At 34.7% G+C, this 21,959-nt stretch overlaps 1 protein-coding gene across 16 annotated transcripts in view; it reads right to left on the bottom strand.

Annotated features, from left to right (window-relative positions):
* Positions 1 to 21,959, bottom strand: part of AHI1 (Abelson helper integration site 1) — a 198,298-nt gene that overhangs the window by 97,425 nt on the left and 78,914 nt on the right. For all 16 annotated transcript variants that reach the window (XR_011994336.1, XR_003234906.2, XR_011994335.1 and 13 more), the window contains one exon: positions 13,714 to 13,828. Coding sequence is in view for 13 of the 16 variants with exons in the window: in XM_025997872.2 (XP_025853657.1) it covers positions 13,714 to 13,828 (115 nt within the window). In the remaining 3 variants the exon portion in view is untranslated. The remainder of the gene's footprint in view (positions 1 to 13,713; positions 13,829 to 21,959) is intronic.

The following is a 21,959-nucleotide window of genomic DNA, read 5'->3' as shown; positions in this document are numbered from 1 at the left end:
GGCAAGTTGCTGACTAAGAACAACACAGAGAGTAATTCTTCACATTTTCATTCACTTTTCATTCAAGGAAAAAGCTTCCTGAAAACACACTTTTAAAATTCTGGAAAATACAAATCAACATTATCTACACATCTCTATCATTACCAGAAGGACTGGTTCCTAAACCTAATTTCCATTGTTAGCTGACATTTTCAATAAGTGATGGATATTCATTTCCAGAAAACATTACCAGTAAATTCTATGATATCACAGACTGTTTGCTATCCAGACCAAACTGACTAAACCACAAAATGCAAAAGTATGCACTTAGCTAGTCTAAGGGAAACCTTAAGGCTATTGCGAATATGGTCTTATATAGAACAAGCTAAGAGTGAATAAGAACATAATTTGGATAGCCTTCTTCCTCCAAATTTCTAGGGCCTTTAGTAGACACAAACTAATATGTTTAAAAATTGAAATATGTCTTGTCATAGACTTAATTTTTTTAAAGTTATTTTGGGACACTGGAATTTACAAGGAAACGAAAATTATTATTGTTATGATATAAATGGGATTTCATTTCTTCTCCCTGACCAAGGGAGTAAACATGGAGAACTGTTTCCCTGGTTCCAAGCAGTGACCACACTAAGCAAAGTTAGTAAATAAAAAAATAATTACTAGTTTTTAAAATTCATCATTTCCCCTAGCATCATAGAACATGAAGACTGAGGTGAACAGTGACGTGGAACATGTATAGGTACATCAACGGAAGGAATGAGTAAATATGATTAATGTGGAGTCAAATTTGACCTTTTATTTTAAACACAAAAATATTTTTTTATTATCAGAGGTGTACACAACATTTTGATATACAGATATAATCACTATAATACTGAAAGACTCAAAGTATTATCTACATTTGAAGAAAGATGTCAAAATTATGGAGTACTTATTTCCTTCAAAGCCATCCATTAAGTTTATTGTTGGAAAAAAGTTATGAAATAAATCTACCTTAAAAACTATATATATGGACATATACCCTGCAATAAAATCATTTTGGATGTCTTACTGCCTTAAAAATGGAAAAACTGTCAATTTTGGTTTGAGATTATAAAAATAGTAAAATGCATCTTATGGTTCATATTAAATAATATTAAATGTAGTCTTATTCTCAAACTATAGAAGAATAAAGTTATCCCTGGTCAAAAGTAATTTATCCATTTTATAACCTGCCCTTCTCTCCTTCACGGGTACAGACAAATAAAACTGTAATTCTTCCTTTAATCCTCATCTTTGAGTGAATTGATTACTGACAGTTTCATTTTACCCTGGAGACACAGTAGTAAATAAATCACAAACATTCACTACTTTCATCATGATGTAAATTATGTTCTGATAAAGAAGCTGAAAATTTCTAATTCTCCTACTTTAGAAATATAAAATAAAAATCACTTTTGTCATGGAAACGCTTTAATCAGTATGCCTAGAAACTGTATTTTGAAAACATGTACATGTACTAGAGGAATTTGGATTTTAACAAGACATTCACTAAGTCTAATTCTAAGAACATAGTGATTTTTCTTTCTAAAATTTAGTGGGAAGTTAGGTAAATTTAAAATAAAAAGTTCAATGATTAAAATAGCTCTGAATATAGTCATAAAGATACTATCTATAACTCCTAGTGCATTTTAAGTCAAGCATAGTTGGTATTTAAAAACTTTCACTTGCAGTAAACACTTTCCCATCCCCTATTTTCAAATGACAAGTCACTAAGATGAAATAATTTGCTCCAGGTCATAGCATAACTAACAGAATCTGGATCTAAGTTCAGCGTCTCTGACTTCTCAGCTAAGTGTAAGCAGAATGTCATGTATTGATTTAAATATGACCCCCTATTAAAATTAATATCAATATTGCTTATTTTTTATAAAGATTCATTTATTTGTTTATTTTAGAGAGGGTGTGCAGATGGAGGGGCAGAGGGAGATGGAGAGAATCTGAAGCAGACTCCCTGCTGACAGGGGAGCCCGACACAGGGCTCAATCTCATAACCCTACAGATCATGACCTGAGCCAAAATCATGAGTTGGATGCTTAACTGATTGAGCCACTCAGGTGCCCCACACCTCAATACTGCTTATTAATAACTTTTCTACAATCATGATGATGAAATACTATGACATTTTCAACATTATAGTCAAGGAAGTTTTAATATTAAAAATATTATGTGTTTTAAATTAAAAAAAAACAGTAATCTATATTTTATATTGTAACGTGATCTGTCTGGTGTTGAGAATGAAGATTTATATAGAAGTAGATTTTATAAGTTTGAACTGTCCAACAAGATAGCCACTGGCCATACATGGCTATTTATATTTAAAAACTGAAATGAAATATAATTAAAACTTAGTTACCAAGTCACCCTAGCTACATTTCAAGTATCAATGGGTACATGAGGCTAGAGGCTACTATTTTAAACTGTGCAGGTCTAGAGTTGAGGAAGGATAAAACACTGGCATACAGGGTTTATTTAAAGTCAAGAGAACACCAAGGAAATATGTATATATATAATTATGGAATAAAAGAAGATCAGATTGCAGTGGAACAATCTAATAAGACATAGAAGAGGAAGAAATCAGCAAAAGAGAATGCAGAATGAGATAAAAGGAAAACAAAGAATGTGGTATCCCAGAAACCAGTGTATTAAGAAGCCATAGAATGTATCAAGTACTGTCAATAGGTCAAGTAAGATAAACACAAAGAGCTGACCAAAGGAATGGGCAATGTGAAAGTCACTGGTGAGCCTGAAAAAAACAGGTTAGAGATTTCAACAAAATTATAGAGGATGTAAAGTGATTAGAAATGTCTGCCTGAAAACATTATGGTGGGCTGCAGTAGAGAATATATCTGGACAACGAAACTCAGGACCTGTGAACACACAAATAGTGTAGTTGGTAGGGGTCAAACAAAACAAAATCCAGGAGAAAAAAATTCAAGATTCGTACGTAAAACACTAAGGCCAAGCAGGCTGCAGAACCCATATAAAATGGATGTTGCTGAGCACTAACCATAGGAAAAAAGGTTAAAATATAAAAAATAAACCAGTGGAATTGTTCCTAAAAATATTATTGAACATACCATTTGGGAAGAATGAAGTCTTCTACAGCAAATACGGTTATCCCACTTATTCTCATTCTGGCAATGAGTCTAACAGCCTCACAGGTGAATTCATTTATCTTGCTTGCTTATCCTAAATATAAGCTGCCAGTTAATACGTTTTAGCTATATATACAAAGTTCTCAAGAGGCTTTCTGCTAAAGTGAACAAAAAAGGGAGATAATAGAGCTACTTACACAACAGAAGAGGGACACCGTCTTTGTACCCAGCCCTTCATTTTTAAAAAAGAGACAGATACCACGCATCGTCAGACATAAAGGAAAAACCACTGGCATAAAAGAAAGACATAGGATACATAAATAGATGAAAATGAGCACAGAGGAAAATATGAATTCAGAGAAAAGAACTTACTTAGAGAGATTTAAGAAGATGTAATGATAACCACAAAACTCTGACACTAGAAAAAAGGAACAAACAGGACAAGAATGAGCTCATAAAGATCAAAAGGACTGTTGGTGAATTAAGAAAGATTTAGAATAAAGAAATGAGAGGGCTCTGAGACTGCCTAGTTAGAGGAAAGGATGAGGAGTCAAAGATGGGTCTGCAGTTTCTACCTAAAAAATGGTAATGCTGTCATCAGAAATGAGACAGGGAGTAAAATACAGGAGCTTCTTTCAGGAAGTTAAAGCTCAAGCATGGTGATGATTGTATTTGTCACATATATAACAAAAGTGGTTAGTTTACATATTTCTTCCTATATAAGTCTGTGACTGAATGTCTTCTGAAATTAGTTTTCATATTTCAGAGCCATCTATACTACAGCAGCTGTTTATCTATGCTCTCAAAAGATTTACACGTGGTCTTTTCAAAAAGGATGCTATATGCTAATATATTCTATAAACCTTCAAAATAAAAAAAAGACAAATTAAGAAGTTGTTAATGCATCAACTGGAAAGTTTTAGAAAAGGTAAACATCAGAATAACTATAAAATGCAAATTCAGTGGTCTGGCATGTACTCTGGCAGCATTAGGATACAATTATGTAGTTTTCATTTTTTAAAATTCTTTTTTTTTTAAAGATTTATTTATTTATGATAGACACACACAGAGAGAGAGAGAGAGAGAGAGGCAGAGACACAGGAGGAGGGAGAAGCAGGCTCCATGCTGGCGGCCCAATGCGGTACTCCATCCCGGGACTCCAGGATCGCACCCTGGGCCAAAAGCAGGTGCTAAACCCCTGAGCCACCCAGGGATCCCCTGTAGTTTTCATTTTTAATAAATAAATGGGATCTCATTATATATATACATATATATATATATGTATATATATATGTATATATATATATAAATTGAGAGAATATATATATTCTCTCTATATATATATTAAAGTTCAATTTGCCAACACATAGTATAGCACCCAGTACTCATCCCATCAAGTGCTCCCCTAAGTACCCATCACCCAGTCACTTCATCCTCCCGTCCACCTCCCCTCTACTACTCCTTGTTTGTTTCCCAGAGTTAGGAGTCTCTCATGGTTTGTCACCCTCTCTAATTTTTCCCACTCATTTTCTCTCCTTTCCCCTATAATCCCTTTCACTATTTTTTATATTCTCTGTATGAGTGAAACACCGTATGATTGTCCTTCTCCGACTGACTTACTTCACTCAGCATAATACCCTCCAGTTCCATCTACGTCGAAGCAAATGGTGGGTATTTGTCCTTTCTGATGGCTGAGTAATATTCCATTGTATACATAGACCACATCTTCTTTATCCATTCATCTGTCAATGGACACCGAGGCTCCTTCCACAGTTTGGCTATTGTGGACATTGCTGCTATAAATATTGGGGTGCAGGTGTCCCGGCATTTCATTGCATCTGTATCTTTGGGGTAAACCCCCAGTAGTGCAATTGCTGGGTTGTAGGGTAGCTCTAGTTTTAACTCTTTGAGGAACCTCCACACAGTTTTTCAGTGGCTATACCAGTTCACATTCCCACCAACAGTGCAAGAGGGTTCCCCTTTCTCCACAACCTCTGCAATATTTGTTATTTCCTGTCTTGTTAATTTTCACTATTCTCACTGGTGTGAGGTGGTATCTCATTGTAGTTTTAATTTTTATTTCCCTGATGGCAAGTGATGCGGAGCATTGGCTAATGTGCTTGTTGGCCATGTGTAGGTCTTCTTTGGTGAAATTTTTGTTCACGTCTTTTGCCCATTTCATAATTGGATTGTTTATTTCTTGGGTGTTGAGTTGGGATCTCATTTTTTTTTTTAAGATTTTATTTACTTATTCATGAAAGACACAGAGAGAGAAGCAGAGACATTGGCAGAGGAGAATAACGCTCTTCACAGGGAGCCCGATGTAGTACTCAATCCCAGAACCCTGGGATCATGCCCTGAGCCAAACACAGACACTCAATCACTGAGCCACCCAGGCATCTCTAATGGGATCTCATTTTAATTTCTTATGGTTAATAGCTTTCAGTTGCCTTCCTTTTACTTTTCAGTGAATGTTAATATAATTATTTTACTTTTAAAATTAATCTACTGGGCAAATGCTACAATTTATTTCAACTAAATTTAATAGATTCTTCAACAAAACATACACCCCCTCACACACAGAGAGATGTGACTGAAAAAAAAAAAGCTTAAAATTTTCTATTTTTAACAGATAAAAAAGGCTGAAAACTGTAAGGTTGAAACCTACACCATATGTATAAATATGATGTAAAATAGCTTCTTAGAAAATAATTGGCTAGGAAATAGTTATCAACAAAGAAACACTTTAATAATTCAAGTAATATTTGTTACTCAGAAAATATAGGGGTTTCTATTACAATTAATAAAGTTTCAATCTTTAACAAATGCGTTAAGTTGGATCACTGGATACTTATTTTAGTAATATACTGATACTGGTGACTAAAATGGCACCTTGTATCTCTATTGTACCAATCAAACATCAATTTTAGAGAATCCAAATACAGGCAACAACAACAAAAAATCTAACAAATGATATCTCAGAGTTTGTGGAAGGGGAATATAAAATAGTGATGTGTTAAAGAAAAAAAATCCATGAAATCAAGGTCATTTGCTCAGTCTCCAGAAAAATTCAAGTATGAAAATGGTCTCATATCCCCAGGGTTTTTGTGTTGACTGGTACTTATGAGGAAAGCCAAAGGTTTTTTTTTTTTTTTTTTTTTTTTTAAGATTTTTTTATTCATGAGAGAGAGAGAGAGCAAGAGAGAGAGAGAGGCCGAGACAGGCAGAGGGAGAAGCAGGCTCCATGCAGGGAGCCTGACGTGGGACTCCATCTTGGGTCTCTAGGATCACGTCCTGGGCTGAAGGTGGCGCTAAACTGCTGAGCCACCGGGGCTGCCCGAAAGCCAAAGTTTCAAAAACTAAGTGGGTTCCAGTGGATTATTTAAGTTTGAGATGCTTGCTTGAAAATTTTCTTCTTAAAATTACTTCATCTTAATGTCTTTTTGGGCATGCTTCTGAAAATTCTAGATCCATTATTGCCTCTTTGACACATTCTTTTTCCTATAATATTACTTAACACATTTTATTAAATCATGTTTTGACTTCCTCTATTCCTTTGACTACAATACAAATTGCATGATTTCAAACTTCAAAAAAATATTAAAAGAATCTCCTATAAAATCTCATGTCATTTATTCTTACAGTTTCTTATGGATTGCAAAGTTTTAAAATATTTTTCTGATCCTCACAATTCCATGAAGTAGAAAATTCATATGAAGTAGAAAACAGAGCTAATATACCTGGAAGAGATAAAGGCAGTTAGCCAAGAGAACAGCTGGGAAGTGGTACAGTTAGGGCTCCTGTTCTTCTGGACCCCAGGTCCAGTGCTTTTTGCACCATAATGCGCACGTGCTGACTTTAGAGAAGTGGTTGTTTTGGAAAACAAATTCTTGCTTTTAAAAACTGCATAGTAAAAACAATTTTGATTTTTAGTACCATAAAGCACATTTATGGACATCTGTCTACAGAAAATCAATTCTGCAGACATCTCTTTTTTCTTTTTTTTAAAAGATTTTTAAAATTTATTCATTAGAGAGACACACACACACACACACACAGAGAGAGAGAGAGAGAGGGGCAGAGACACAGGCAGAGGGAGAAGCAGGCCCCACGCAGGAAGCCCGACATGGGACCCAATCCTGGGACTCTAGGATCACACCCTGGGCTGAAGGCAGGCGCCAAATCCCTGAGCCACCCAGGGATCCCCTCTGCGGACATCTTTATCTGAGACAGTGAACTGATTCCTTTCACCTGAATTGAAATATTAGAATTCTGGAAGTTTGAAATCAGAATTCAATAAAACATCTTTCAATCAACAGTTTAAAGTTAAGTAATGCTATTAGAAAACTGCTAATTCTGATAATATGAGAACGTTCTTTGAAGTTCGTTTTACCTTCCTTAAAATGGAAACCCCCCTTTGCCATCAGCTATGTTTATTCAGGGTCATTCTAACTCCCATTTTTTGCCAAACTGTTTTCTTTTCCTTATTTTGAAATACAAGAAGCATCATGCTTCCAACTTAGATGTAATGTACCTCCTACAAATGGATTATATAATGATATCACAAAACCTTGGTGAAACTATGACCCAGGATTCTTTAGATTTCAGTGATACTATTACTAAAAGTTTTGCATTTTTCTTTTTGAAGATTTTATTTATTAGAGAGAGAGAGGGATAGAAAGAATGCACATGAGCAAGCACATGAGCAGAGGAAAAGGAGGAAGAGGAAGAAGGAGAAGCCGACTCCCTGCTCTGAATAGGGGGCTGAATGGATCCTGGAGTCCTGGGATCATGACCTGAAAGGCAGACATTAATCGAATGAGCCACGTGGGCACCCCAAAAGTTTTGTATTTTTCCATAAAAAATTAAAACTAAAAGAGAGATACTGAAATCTTGAAAACACTAAAAATAAATTTTAACTGGAAAGTGGCTCCTAATTTTAAGAGCTGGTCAAGGGAGTAAGTGTATCCTTGTCAAAGATATGCAAAAATCAGTGAAAAAATACATTCTTCAAAAATATGTAGATGCACAAAAGTTAACTTGACGTCTCTTAACCAATACTGAAGTCATCCGAATCATTTGATTATGTTTAAATCAAATACTTTGCCTATTTGGAATGAGATTAATGGTTGACTTAACCTCATTTAGGATGAGGTTAAATGGTTGGCTATAAAGTTTAGTATATGTTTATATGGGCTAATGGAAGATGCAAACAAAATATGGAGAAGACAGAAGCTATTGATTGTTTTTAAAAACCATGTCACATTCTGTTTTCCCCATCAAACTCCAAGTCCACAATTTAAAATGATATAAAAATTATATTAATAAAGACATATTAATAAAATGATTCATATTTTGTATGACCCAACTGATCTACTGAATATGAAATAAATTTAATTTCAAGCCATGCTGTGAAAAGACCTGCTAAGTACAAAAAAATGAAACATGCTGTCCTTCAAATAGAAATGTACAAAGATGATACAACTACCTCATTGCCAACAGAATAAGCACTTCCTGTTAATTTTTCCCTCCCACCCCATAACAGGAATTCATTCTACTTTTTACTAAATGATCCACATTTTAAAATTTACTTCCATAAAAACTCTTGAGATGACTCAATGGGATCTGGGATTCAGATAAATGATCACAGAACAAAATTTCTCTGATTTGAGTGGGGCCTTAAATACCACAGTCTCACTGGAACCAAATCTTTAAAAAACCTAATAACTAGCAAATACAGAATTGTATTTAAAGGTCCAATAAAAAATAGGTTGATTAATCCTTAGGAAATACCTGCTTTACACCTCAATTTTAACACCTGCATCTGTTCCACAGAGTCAGTACCAGCTGGGTTATTACTTTACAGTAGATCATAGGCCTCCAAAGCTGTTAACAAAAGACACTACCAACAGCCAGTGGGCCCATGGGGCTGACAGGGAGGTCACTGGGCCAGAAATGAAGGAGTGGCTCCAGGGACAGCCTCACGGAAGGTCCTGAGCTGGCAGCCCATTCCACCTCTTGCATTCGTGCCCTCCACTGGGAGTAGGCAGTTTAGTTCTGTAGGATGAGAAGGACTGAGCTATGAGTGAGGAGATCACGCTTTAAGATAATTCCAGCTACATGGACTCTGACCAGCCAGCCTCTCTGCCTCTCACTTTCACTGTAAAGGGGCTGAGTAGCAAAAGTTTTATGGTTCTAGAAGCTCTAGAAAAATTCCACTCTGTATGATTTTAATGTTTACCCTACTTCTCAGCAAGTTTTATTGAGGATCAAATGAGAATGTACGAGAAAGTACTTTATCATTTTGTTTTTGTTTTTTTACAAACACAAGTTGCTGATATTGTTCTAGAGATCTTCTTCATTACACTAAAGAAGTATGGACACAGTTTTGAGATTTAGTAAAACATGTTCTCTACATGGTGAGGCATTATGACCTATATCCTACAGTTTAACCTAAAATGTTAAAATTACAATTTTCTTTTATTCCCCCATTTTTAAAGTATAACTGACAAAACTGTAAAATTTTGTTTCTCATGAAAGTTACTCAGGGAAAGATTTACAGTTTTAACTTCAATAGGATTAAGAGGATTACCAGATTGATTCCTTTGTAATTAAGAACCCATAGTAATAGCCTAATCAATAGTTCTTAAAGTATCTCACAAGAGTTGTATTGAGCTTTTTTCCACTCTAACCCATTCCCCACTCAGTTACCAGATGTGTTTTTTAAAAAAAGATTTTATCATATGTCTTTCATACTTACACCTTTGGACAGCTCATTTATCTAGAAAATAAAATATGAACTCCTCAGGAGGAATTTGACCCCAGTCTACCTTTACAGACTCAGTTCTTCCTAAACACATCCACCTCAGCATTTCTTTCAGCTAACTAAGAGTCAACTGCTCTAGTCAAGTCAACCTGCCTTCAAAGTCTATGTTCAGTTACTCCGTTTTTTTTTTTTTACTCACTTGGCATGGACTCCTAATCACCCTCTGCTGATAAAGCCAACAGCAAGACAGAGGCATGATCTTGGAAAGTTTTATAAGACAGGGTAAACACTCTGAAAATCATTTTAATTGTAACAGGAAGACATTTAAGAGTTTTAAGCAGGGAAGTAACATTTTTTAAAGAATCACTTCAGCAGCTATGGGGAGAATGAACTAAGAAATAAGAGCAGAAGTAGGGAAGTGGTAGGGAAATAAATGACTAAAAAATGGCTCCTAGTTTTACCTGAACAACTGGGTAAATGTGGTCAGAGTGCTGGGACTGGGAAGCTGTGGTGTGTAGTAGGGAAAGAGGAGGTGGAAGAAAGGGTTTGGGGTATGAGTTTTGTTTGGACATATACAATCTGAGAACGCTCAGGACAGGACGCCTGGGTATCTCAGTTGGTTGAGAATCCAACTTGGTTTTAGCTCAGGTCATGATGTCATGGGTTATGAAGTAGAGCCCTGTGTCAGACCCTGTACTCAGTGGGGGTGTCTGCTGGAGATTCTCTCCCTCACCCACATGTGCATGCACATGGGCAGTCTCTCAAATAATTACACAACTCTTTTTTTTAAAATCTGAGAAAGCCCTTGGTTGTTTTTTCCCTCTTTATACCAGTGACACTTATGTTTATATTGTGATTTTATAACCTTTCACATGCTCACATAATTTGTTTCACGCTTATTATTTTCTCTGGTCAGACTAGAGGCTGCTTAAGGGTAGAGATAGTAATATTTAGTCCGTATCCTTAAGAAAGGACCTTCAACAAAGCAGTCACTTAAAATTATTATAGAATGAAAAAAAGGTATTGTTCTACAAACTCTGAGGAATGCAAACCAAAGAAGAAAAAGTTACTTTTCTAGCAGTCTCCATTACCTAGAACTTACCCTGAATCAAAGTTAACAGAAGTTACTGCAGACCATAAACCTGCTTTGGAGTCTAGCCTTACAGCATAGAAACTCATATATAACATATAGGAAATCAAACTGTGTTCTTCAGCCTCCTACCATGAGAGCTAGGGAGCCCATACAGGTTAGCTTCTGTGTTAAATAGCTTTTCTTTATACTGTACAAAGCCAAACACCTATAGATAGAACTTGAATATTTATGCAGTTTTCAAGTAAGATTTTTATTTTTAAACATCCTATCTACATTAGCTTTTGTAGTCCTCTTTTTAAAGATTTTATTTATTTTAGAGAGTGCATGTGTGAGCATGCACATGTATGGGGGAAGAGAGGGAGAAGGACAAGTGGACTCTGAATTGAACACAGAGCCCCATATGGGGCTCCATGGGGTGGGAGTGGAACTCAACTCTACAACCCTGACATCTTGACCTGACCAGAAATCAAGAGTTGATACTTAATCAACTGAGCCAACTAGGCCAGGTGCCCCAGTTTTTGTAGTCTTATATTTCAGATTCTAATGGATTTCTCATATAGTCAGGAACACTTAACTGTTTATCCCTTTATAAAGCTCATTTGAATACTGAATAGAATCAGAATTTTTAAAGACAGAAACTCCCTAAATCCTGAGCCCTCATTTATCTGTAGGGATAAGAAAAACTGAGGCCTGAAAAAATGTCTCAAGATTCTACAGTCACTTAGAGATGGAGCCAGGTGTAGAAACTAGTTCACCTGTTTCCTATTGCATAACTCTTTTCCACAAAGATAAACTTCTTAATGAATAAAATTAATCCATTTTAATCATGGCCATTTTGTAATGGACTCCCTATTCTGCTTTTACAATGCTTCCATACAATGATATCTAAACAAATTTTATAGGAAGACTATGCCTTAAAATGAGGTTAAGCATGTTAATGACTAAAAGAGTCAAAGGAAGCAGTGTTACCATGTATTATATGGCCTAATGGTAATACTTCTAAGATTGTGCACACACACACAGAGACACACATGATGTAAATGCTACACTCAAGAGCTATATGGCCATGGAAAGCTGAAGGTTAATGGACCAAAACTTACGTATAATGGTGAAATTTCTAAGACTTGCCTTTATCATATCTGGCTTTGCCTTTATTCTTTATGTGTCTCAGTGGTAATCCCTCTTCTCATTTCAAAAGGCTTCCTATCTATCCTTATTTTTCCTTTTATGGAATAGGAAAGAATTTTATATCTATTATCTTCACCTTGTTTGCTGACAAACTTAAGACACCACTTGAATGATTTTTAATCAGTATATTAACTCAACCATTTACATTCTATGCCTTTGATCCTAAAGTGTGGAATCATAGATTTGTTCACAGAGTAATTTTAGACCTCAGCACGAAGATGATAGGAATCAAGTGGTGGAGACTGCTTTTCTCCCTTCTACTTATTAAAATGACATGATCTAAAGCCAAACCAAGTATCTAGTTAAGGTATAGAGAATAAGAGACTAAAAGGGTGGCACACAACATGTGCCTAAGAATGACCAAAGCCATTGTTCCAACTTCTAGCACACATATGAAACACCAGAAATTTAAAATTTCTAATGTTTGGGATAACTTCATTATTATAGTGATTAGCAATTAGAATTGAGAGTTTTCAAAGCTAGCATGCATACAATTGTGTTTTTAAGTATGTTATATTCATATGGTATCTTATGCTTAGAGTGTTTTCATATGTCTTATGTGACTTGAACTTCAACAATATCTAATGTAAATATCATTTCCACTTTCAAATGAAGATTTAAAAGGCACGGCCAAGACTGAATATAACAATTCTTAAACAAAGTATGTTCTCATTAAAATGTGTAACTTATAAGGCAATATTAAAATAATATTAAAATAGCTTGCATATGTAAACTCCAAGCACTTTTAAAGTAGAAAAGTAATATAATCCCCAAATTTTGAAATAAATTATCTTTTGAAACTCAAGTTTATTATAATCTTTGTCAAAGATAATTGTTTTGTTCTCTGCTGTCTCATCTTTCTAAAAGCATTCAATAGAAAAATACTGTGCATATAGTTTAATGAACAGAAATAGTCATCTTTAATACCCAAAATATACATTTCTCACCTTGATGCTTTTTCTTTGACACCCTTTGAAAATCTTATTCAAATAAATTTAAAACATTAGCCTAAAAATTTGCAACTGTACAGTTCGTTTCAACTCAGTGATTCATGTAGATTTTTGTAACTAGGTTCTTTGCATATTTTATTAATTTGCCAACTTTGAAGAAACAGCATCACTGATAGGTTGTACCCTGTTTCTTTCCAAATGCATTTTATCTTGGCTTTCCTTGAGATGAATTATAAAATGGGATTATCCATCAACTATGGTTTCTTTATCCAAGGGAAATTAAATCAGATTTAATATTACACACATTTAAAATTCACGTTTTGCTACTTTAAAATTATTTTTGGTTCAATAAAATAGAGTTTGAGAGTATCCACCATCAAAGTTACAAAATTCAAACTTGCTTTTGAAATAACTTCAGTGATTTTAAGGAAAAAAGATGCTAGAACAACATCATTCAAATGTGAAAAATGACCGTTACAAAGCTATAAGCTGTATTTCTGAAGTGAAATAAATGACATTCATTTAAAAAAAAAAAAAGCACCTACCATTTAAAAGAATACTCAAAATAAGAAAGGGGCTCACCGGTCTGAGTGAAACCAAACTGATGTTGAATGTGATGAGCGGCAAGCATGTCTGACTGTTTTAACTTAGACTGCTGCGAGGAGGTTGACGAAGCAAACGAGAGATTTTTGTTGACCTGTAATAGGAAAGGCAAATCAGAACCAAAGTGTAATTTCCTGGGTTATTGATGCAAAAACTGGATGAGAAATATTTGCTTACAATGCAAACCAGGACACATGGTAGGTCAAAACAAGTGGTAATGATTTATATGCTTAGTTTTTAAAGTTTAAAAACAGAATAGTTATTTTTTTATCAAGGAAGGAGTACAGTGGTAATTAAAGCATCACTTTATGAAAGTAAATCTGCATTACCAAAATAAATTTGCTTATCATGGAATTGTCATTAATAATAACGTAAAAAAGAGTGATCTTAAAAGTTATGGAAAAACATCCAAAAATTAAAAGTGACTCCACATCCGACTTTGAATTAAGAAAGTTGTAATGTCTCACAGCCACATTTCTTTAGCATTTTGTGAATTAGCAGTTCCTTCCTTTTCAGATTGTACAGAAAGCACCTATAATATTCATGTTAACATATATCATGGTGACACAGGTAATATATCTATAACCTCACTTGCCAAGCAGATAGTTCCCATTGCATCAAAACCCTTATTCGTAAGACACTGTTAAAAACAATCCTGATAATGATGATCAAGCAAAATTTCTGTAAGTACATACAATGCTCTATAACAGCAAAAGCTTACTATGACTGTCTGAATACAATACTGTCTTCCAGAAATGAAACCTGTAGCAAGTACATTATAACTACAGCTTTTGTAGGAAAATAAAGAACAGGTCACAAAAAAAATCTTAAATGTGTATTAGTAAAGTTATCTTGTAACTTAGAATTAATTTTGGCAAAGATCTAGTCTCTTGTTTATTATTAATAAATTATTTATTTTATATTTATTATTTTTGGAAGTATCATGGTCAAAAATTATGATAAAATGTGACCTAATTCTGAAAAATTTGAAAATCTTATTTCTAATTTATTGCAAAATATAATCTGTGAATGGCCAAACTGCTAAATGATAGTTTATGGCATACAAATACTAATATATGAAAATAGCTGCCTTTTCTCTCTCTTTGTAAAAAGTAATTAAAACCACACAGAGGACTACCACTGTATTAGCATTTAAAAATTCCCTCTTGATGTCCACATGGTCATGGATTGTGGTTATTACATGTCCTTTATCTGACTCATCATTTACATGTTTGTGAATGCTTCTCTTCTTTAAAAGAGTGACAGTAAAGTGTATCTTAGGTTAAGCTTTTCTGTTAAAGCAAAGGGTTTTTACATATTCGGTGAAAAAGTCTATTAATTAAGACTATATGATAGTACAGTCCTAAAGACAGTAAACATTTCGTGATATCATTTTATAAAAAAAAATACCTTTCAGAGTAGTTAGATGGGGTCAAATACCATATTAGTGCTAAAAAAATTATCCATCTAAAACAATAATTAAATAAAAAAATTATCCAGCTCTAAAAATTCTATCGAGATTCATTATTGAACACTGACAAAAACTAATGGTGACTATTTATATTAATACAATACCTAAAGTAACAACGAAATCATCTAACATCTTTGAGCTTTATCTCCACTTTAAGTACAATAATAAAAGCATACATACATAAAAATAGTATGTATACTTCAATGGGAATGTGCTGGAGGAACAATAAAGGTGAACTGGTATTATAAAGTGCTATTCACATATGTGAAATAATAAATAATAATAAATGTAAGAAAAATATAAGAAAAATAAAAGAAAAATGAAAAAATACATAATAAAAATAGTGTGTATGCCTCAATGGGAATGTGTTGGAGGAGCAATAAAGATGAACTGGTATTATAGAGTTCCATTTGCATATACAAATTACAAAGCACTAAATAACGTATTAAATAAAAAACAGATTACACAGAATACGTTGCAAAAGGGAGGCCATATGGAACTACATAAAGTGCTACAGAAATATCAGTTATTATTAACATCACTAAAAGAGTAATTAGGAATATGTAATTGAGTATGATGTTGCAGTAAATATTTCAGGGTGCTATGCTTTTAAATGGAAGTACTATATACAGTGATATATTTGTCACTTAACAATCTAATCCACTTCTCTTTTCAGAATCATTTTCAGTTTTACTTCTGTGTTCTTAAAAATTTTTATCCTACATGTCAACAATGCATTTTGAAATCTGGTGCAAAAAACAGGTGTATGCTGGGGACGGACACTCAGACACACACACACACACACACACACACACACACACACAGCCTTTTCAATCTTCCTCTTCAAATATTTACTTGTGCTAAACCAAAAAGAACACCAGGAAAGCTAGAATAGTATAATACTCAAATGTCTCTGCTCAAACAGACTTTACAGTTTCTTCCTAAACATTTTTATAATTCTGTTCTTTCTTGACACATTTCTTGAGACTAATATCCGTGAAGTGCTAAGTGGCAACATACAGCAGATTTCAAAGGTTTTGGACAGTTGTTAATTATTACAGTGACTTGAAATTAGCACTCAAAGTATTTTCAAAGCTAGCCTATATTCACTACTTTACTTAGAAAAATAATAATAACCATTAAATAGAGTGAAGCAATATCTATTTTTGAAATATATGCTGTGGAAAAGAATTGCTTAATAATTTTACAACAACAGAAAGGTTGGCTAAGAGAGTCTACCCTACACGAATCTGCCCTCTTTTCACAACACACTTTTCAGCTTGCTTCATTCAAAAACCACAGTCTGCCAAAGTCAGTTTAATACGTCCAAAGTGGGGAAAATGAAAAGCACAAACATTTAATGAAATTCATAATAGAAAAAAAAAGAAAAAGTATCACCTGAACTTCTGCTGTTATTCAAAAAAATGTTTTTGCTTACTTTCAGAGTAGAAGCAGCTTTGTGCAAAATATGCAAATACTAATTCTCTAAGAGGAGGTTAATTTTCATATTAAAAAGTCATTGCCCTGACTTAAAATTGAGTGCACTGAGCAAGCTAACATTAGTTTCTTTTTTAGTGATTAGCTAAACTATGAAACCATTGGGAGATACAGAACACTGATTTCCGTGTGTGTGTGTGTGTGTGTGTGTGTGTGTGTATTTATTTATTTATTTACAAGCCTAATCATTTTAACTGATTATTTTTATTTTATTTAAATATTTTTTTATTGGACAGAGAGAGAGAGAGCACACGCGTCTGTGAGAGCACACAGCAGGGGGAGGGGCAGAGGAAGAGGGAGAAGCAGGCTTCCTGCTGAGTAGGGAGCCTGACACTGCTGGGCTTGATCACTGGTCCCTGTGATCATGACCTGTGCAGAAGGCAGATGCTTAACCAACTGAGCCATTCAGGCACCGCAATCTAAGCTGATTTTAGATTATATGCTACATTCACCTGAGGTAAAATTGTTTTTAAAATGTCAAGCTGTGAAGATACCTCAAACAGATTTTAAATTATAACTTAAAAATGATAATACTGTCTATATACTTAAGTTTGCAAATTTGTCTCCCTCTCCCCACTCCAAAAGGCTATTTTTTCCATTAAATTCGAACAACAATGCAGATAATACTTTAATTTGAAGATGGTTCTGGCTGTAAAAAAAAACCCCTCAATACCCAGAAAATGTTCTGTTGCAAATCAAATGTCTGTTATAAAAATTAGAATCCCAGTAATTAAAGAACAAGTGAAACATTAAACTTGAGCCACAGTGAGATTCAAGGCAACTATAGCCAGGTAGCTTAACGTTCTCGTACAATAAATTTAAAACAGCTTAAATTCTTGTGATTTCTAAGTTAGCAAAACCTAACAAATGAGTAGCTTACGGTGTCATGAAGAGAAATTCAAGCATGAGCTCTAAGTCTCTAGATATTTTCCTTATAAATTACTACAGTAACATGAAGAATTAAGAAGAAACATGGTTCCTGTTGAAGAGAAATTTCTACAGTGAGGTAAGGTGTCAGAAAATCTCCCTCTAAATAAACTAAAATCAGAATTCCAATTTGAATCAGTTATAACAAAGTTTTATTTTACAGTACTTACTGAAGATTTTTTGAGCCTCTGATATTTATGCTAAGGACTGGTAGCGCAAAGAGGAATAATAGGATTCCCCTGTGCAAAGCTTAAAATTAAGGTTTAGTGCTGGTTCAAATCACTTTTCCAACAACATGTCTTAGTCAAAGTCAGCTTACCTCAATATATTTGGGGTTTCTCCAAACCTTTGCCTCGTTTCTCATTATATTTCCTTACTTCATAGAGAAAATTTGGTCTTCAACCCTCTGAAATCTTCATTTTCAAACCTATGAAAGAATATACCTCCTGCATCCCCACCCTCACCCTCTTTTCTTCTAGTGTCCTTCTGTGCAAGATTTATCTTTCCACCTGTTTCCTTGGGGATACTTAAATTTCTTCCAAATTCTACTTTCAAATTCTCTGTTTCCCTATAGGCTATAAGCACAGATCTTTCTACTTCAGTATAGAAACAAACAGCAAACAATAAAAAATTCTTACAATGATTCCATAAGTTCCCTAAGCTTCACTGAAAGCTAAATTTCTTGAAAAACAGCACATAACCGCTATCCATATAACTCAACCATTCAATTTAAACCAAGTTACAAGCTAAGCCCTTTTCTCTACCAGAAGACTAAATCTGAAGTTAAAGTCACCACACCTATGACTTCAAATGGTCAGAGTTAGCAGATTTATTTAAGCCTTTGAGATCTCTAACACTGCCCACCACACTCTTGTTTCTGGGAAACTATTTTCTGTTGGTTTATCCTGCCACTGCTTATCAGGGTTGTTTGCTACACCCACTGGGCCTGCTCTTCCTTCTGACCACATGGCTACCCTGGGCAGTAATATTTGTTTTCATCACTTCCCTGCCTTCTATGCTGATGTTTCTTATATTCAAAACTCTTCCAATCACTAGGTTCAAGACTCAACTAACTTCTCTACTATTTACTTCCTCAGAGAAAGCTATTGCTACCACCTAGTTGGCCTGGCCAGAAAGGTGGGAACCCTACACTGCCATCTCAAACTCCACAGAGAATCAGTCACTAAGTTAATCAGGTGCTCTGACATCTGATCCCACTCTTTCTTCAGTCACTGCTTTGGGTCAGGACTTTCTCTCTGCTTGCAAACTACTGCAATAGTCTCCTGACTTGTTTTCCCTACCTTCTGTTTCTCTAATTCTTCTTCTACACTGCTAAGGAGATGATCTTTCTGAAATGCTAATTTTACTGAGTAACATTTCTAGTTAAAACCCACCATCAGTTGTTCCACTAGATAGAGTCTATAGTTTTTAGTGTGGCATACAAAGCCTTCAATATACTAACAACTATCTAGCTCTCCAACCCTATCACTCCACCTTTCAGGTGGATGCCAACTCCTTTTTCAAGCTTTAGCTCAAGTGTTACATCATGTGTGAAAAGCCTTTCAGATTCTCCCAGGAGAATTTATATCTCCGTCTCTCCACTGTCTTGTATCTTCTATCATCACAGCACTGATAACACTTTGGTGTGCTTATTTATTTGGTTAATTACCACCCACCAGACTGTAATTTTATTGAGGGTAAAGGACCAGTTTTTGTTCATCTTTCTTTAGTAAATAACTCATATAGCATTAATAAGAACTGCATAGATGTCAAATGAATTAATATACGTGTGGAAGGAGTGTATGTTTAAAATCTTGCCCAAAGTTAAGGTGGTATTTGTGTTAAACCAATATTCTATTCAAATCTAAACTTAATTTTTACCTCTTCATGATAAAAAATATCCAAACTTTTTTTAGGAGATTAAAAAAATTATCTTCTCTGGAATCTTTATTTTTTAAACCTTCTTATCTTTAAGACTTCCCAAATCTAACTTTTTAATGATAAAAATTACAGAATAAAGGGCTTAAAAGTAAGGAACACATTAAGTTACAAGGCTTAATACTCAAATTTAAATCTAGAAATAGGTGTGTGAAATAATAAAAAAAAATCATATAGATTTCTGACTTCAGTTCCTGGCACAGTGCTCCTAAAAACCTGTACTTTTCCTAAGTGATAAAAGTACTAGGAGGATCTTTTGTTCTAATATTTAGTCTTTGACTCTGGGTCCAGCACTGAACTCTTATATATCTTGGAATTTCCTGGTGACAGAAATGTCTCTCTTCTAAGAAGGTGACTCTCAGGGTGCTCTGGGATGAGAGAGCTGGTCTCCAGAAAGACCAAGCCATGATTAGAGGCTTGGAAGTTTTAGCTTATTCCTCATTTTTCAGGGAGGGGAGAGCGGCTAGAAATAGAATTATAACTTATCATGCCTACCTGAAGAAACCTCCATAAAAATCCCAATTGTATGGGGTCTAGAGGGCTTCCAGGTTGGTGCACATGTGGGAATGCTGGAGGAGTGGTGTGTCTGTGGAGGGCATGGAAACTCCAGGCCTCTTCCCATATACCTTGTCCTACACATCTCTTCCATCTGGATGTTCATCTGTATCTTTTATAATAAACTGGCAAATAGCAAGTAAATTGTTTTCCTGAATCCTTAGTGAACTGCTCCAGTGAACTGAGCCTGAGGAATTGTCATGGGACCTCCCAATTTAGAGCTGACTGGTCAGAAACAGAGGTAACAGCTTGGACCCGCAACTGGCATCGGAAATGCCAGAGGTGAGGGGGGGGGGGCAGGCATTTGAAGTCTTGTGGTACTGAGTCCTTAACCTGTGGGATCTGCCAATCTGCCACCATCCCAAGGCAGACAGTATCAATACGGAGTTAAATTGTAGGACACCCAGCTGGTATCACAGAGAACTGCCTGGTGTGCGAAAAACCACAGCACATCTGGTGCCAAAATTGTTGTGAGCATTGAAAGTAGTCCGAGAGTAAAGGAGACACATGGGAGAAAAACTGGCTTTTCCTAACACAAGGCGTTTATCCTGTTTTCTAAAATTTTCAGGAATAAAGTTCCATAATTTTAGTGTCTGATTGTGGCCTACCACTCCTACAGTCAAGCTAGTCTCCCACAAATATTGGCAAAATAACAATACTTAATTTGCTTTTATTGTTTTGGAATGACATGAAGAAATAATTATGAGCATTAAAAACAAATTATTGAAAAGAAACTCTCCAAAAACCTGTAAACCACTATTCTCTTCAAATTTCAACTTAATTTTTCCCTCTTAATGATAAAAATATCCAAACTTCTCTTAGGAGATTAAAAAAATTATTTTCTCTGTATTCTCTGTTTTTTAAACCTTTTGTTTTTCAGTAAATAATATGTTCTAAGATGTATCTGAACATAATTTAATTATTACTTTACCTTTACAGCATTATTCTACTAAATATAATTCAATAAACTTTAGCTTGGCTGAGTTTATGTTCATCTAGGGTAGGTAATATTAATAAATAAATTAATTAAAAACCAAATAAATAGAGTTATGTGGCTTTAAGAAGCTGACAGAGGAGTGTGGAAAATTAAAAAATGTAAGATTAGAAGTGGAGGCAATACTACATAAAGCTGAAAAAGAAGGAAGGGATGGAGAACAAGTAGAAAGAAAGAGAGGAGAAGAGAAAGGAGAAAGAGTTGTTTCTCCCTGAGGGAATTCACAATAGAATTCTGGAAAAGACGGGCAGAATTAATTATAATTTAAGGATGAATAGGCCCAATTATATCACATGCTAGGTATGAATATAAATATGTTTGGGAACATGAGAAAAACAAATTAATTCTATTTGTGAGGAATAATACAAGGCTTAATGGAAACAGATTCCAGGTAATACCATTTCTGACATATTTTAATCCAACCCCAAGCAAAGGAAAGAACAAGGAAATTGGTAAATTATAAATTCATATGTATATTTTAGGGCTATAACAATTCAGAGCAAATAAATGCAAGACTTTCAATACCAATTACTATCTTGGAGCAATCAGATGGTAACTCTTTCAACTTCCCATCATCAAATCTGTATCTAAGCATCTACCCAATTTCCACCTATGTGCACATCAGAAGGGATGAAAAACCCTTTTCTTAAGGCCAATGTCTTCATCAGTATTCAGGACTACATCCTCTCTCACTTTTTCAAAGACTTGAGTCCAGCAATTGCCACCTCTATAGTACACTACCTACTTCTCATTACCACTGAATTATTACAATTAGCAAGTAAGTATGCTTTAATACTGTCCATCTAAGATTCCTCTTTAGCTCCTGCTTCTCTACTCCCCAGT

Source organism: Vulpes vulpes, chromosome 1 (assembly GCF_048418805.1).
Source record: "Vulpes vulpes isolate BD-2025 chromosome 1, VulVul3, whole genome shotgun sequence".
In the NCBI taxonomy this organism is placed as follows: Eukaryota; Metazoa; Chordata; class Mammalia; order Carnivora; family Canidae; genus Vulpes; species Vulpes vulpes.
This window is presented reverse-complemented; position numbering and strand designations above follow the sequence as displayed.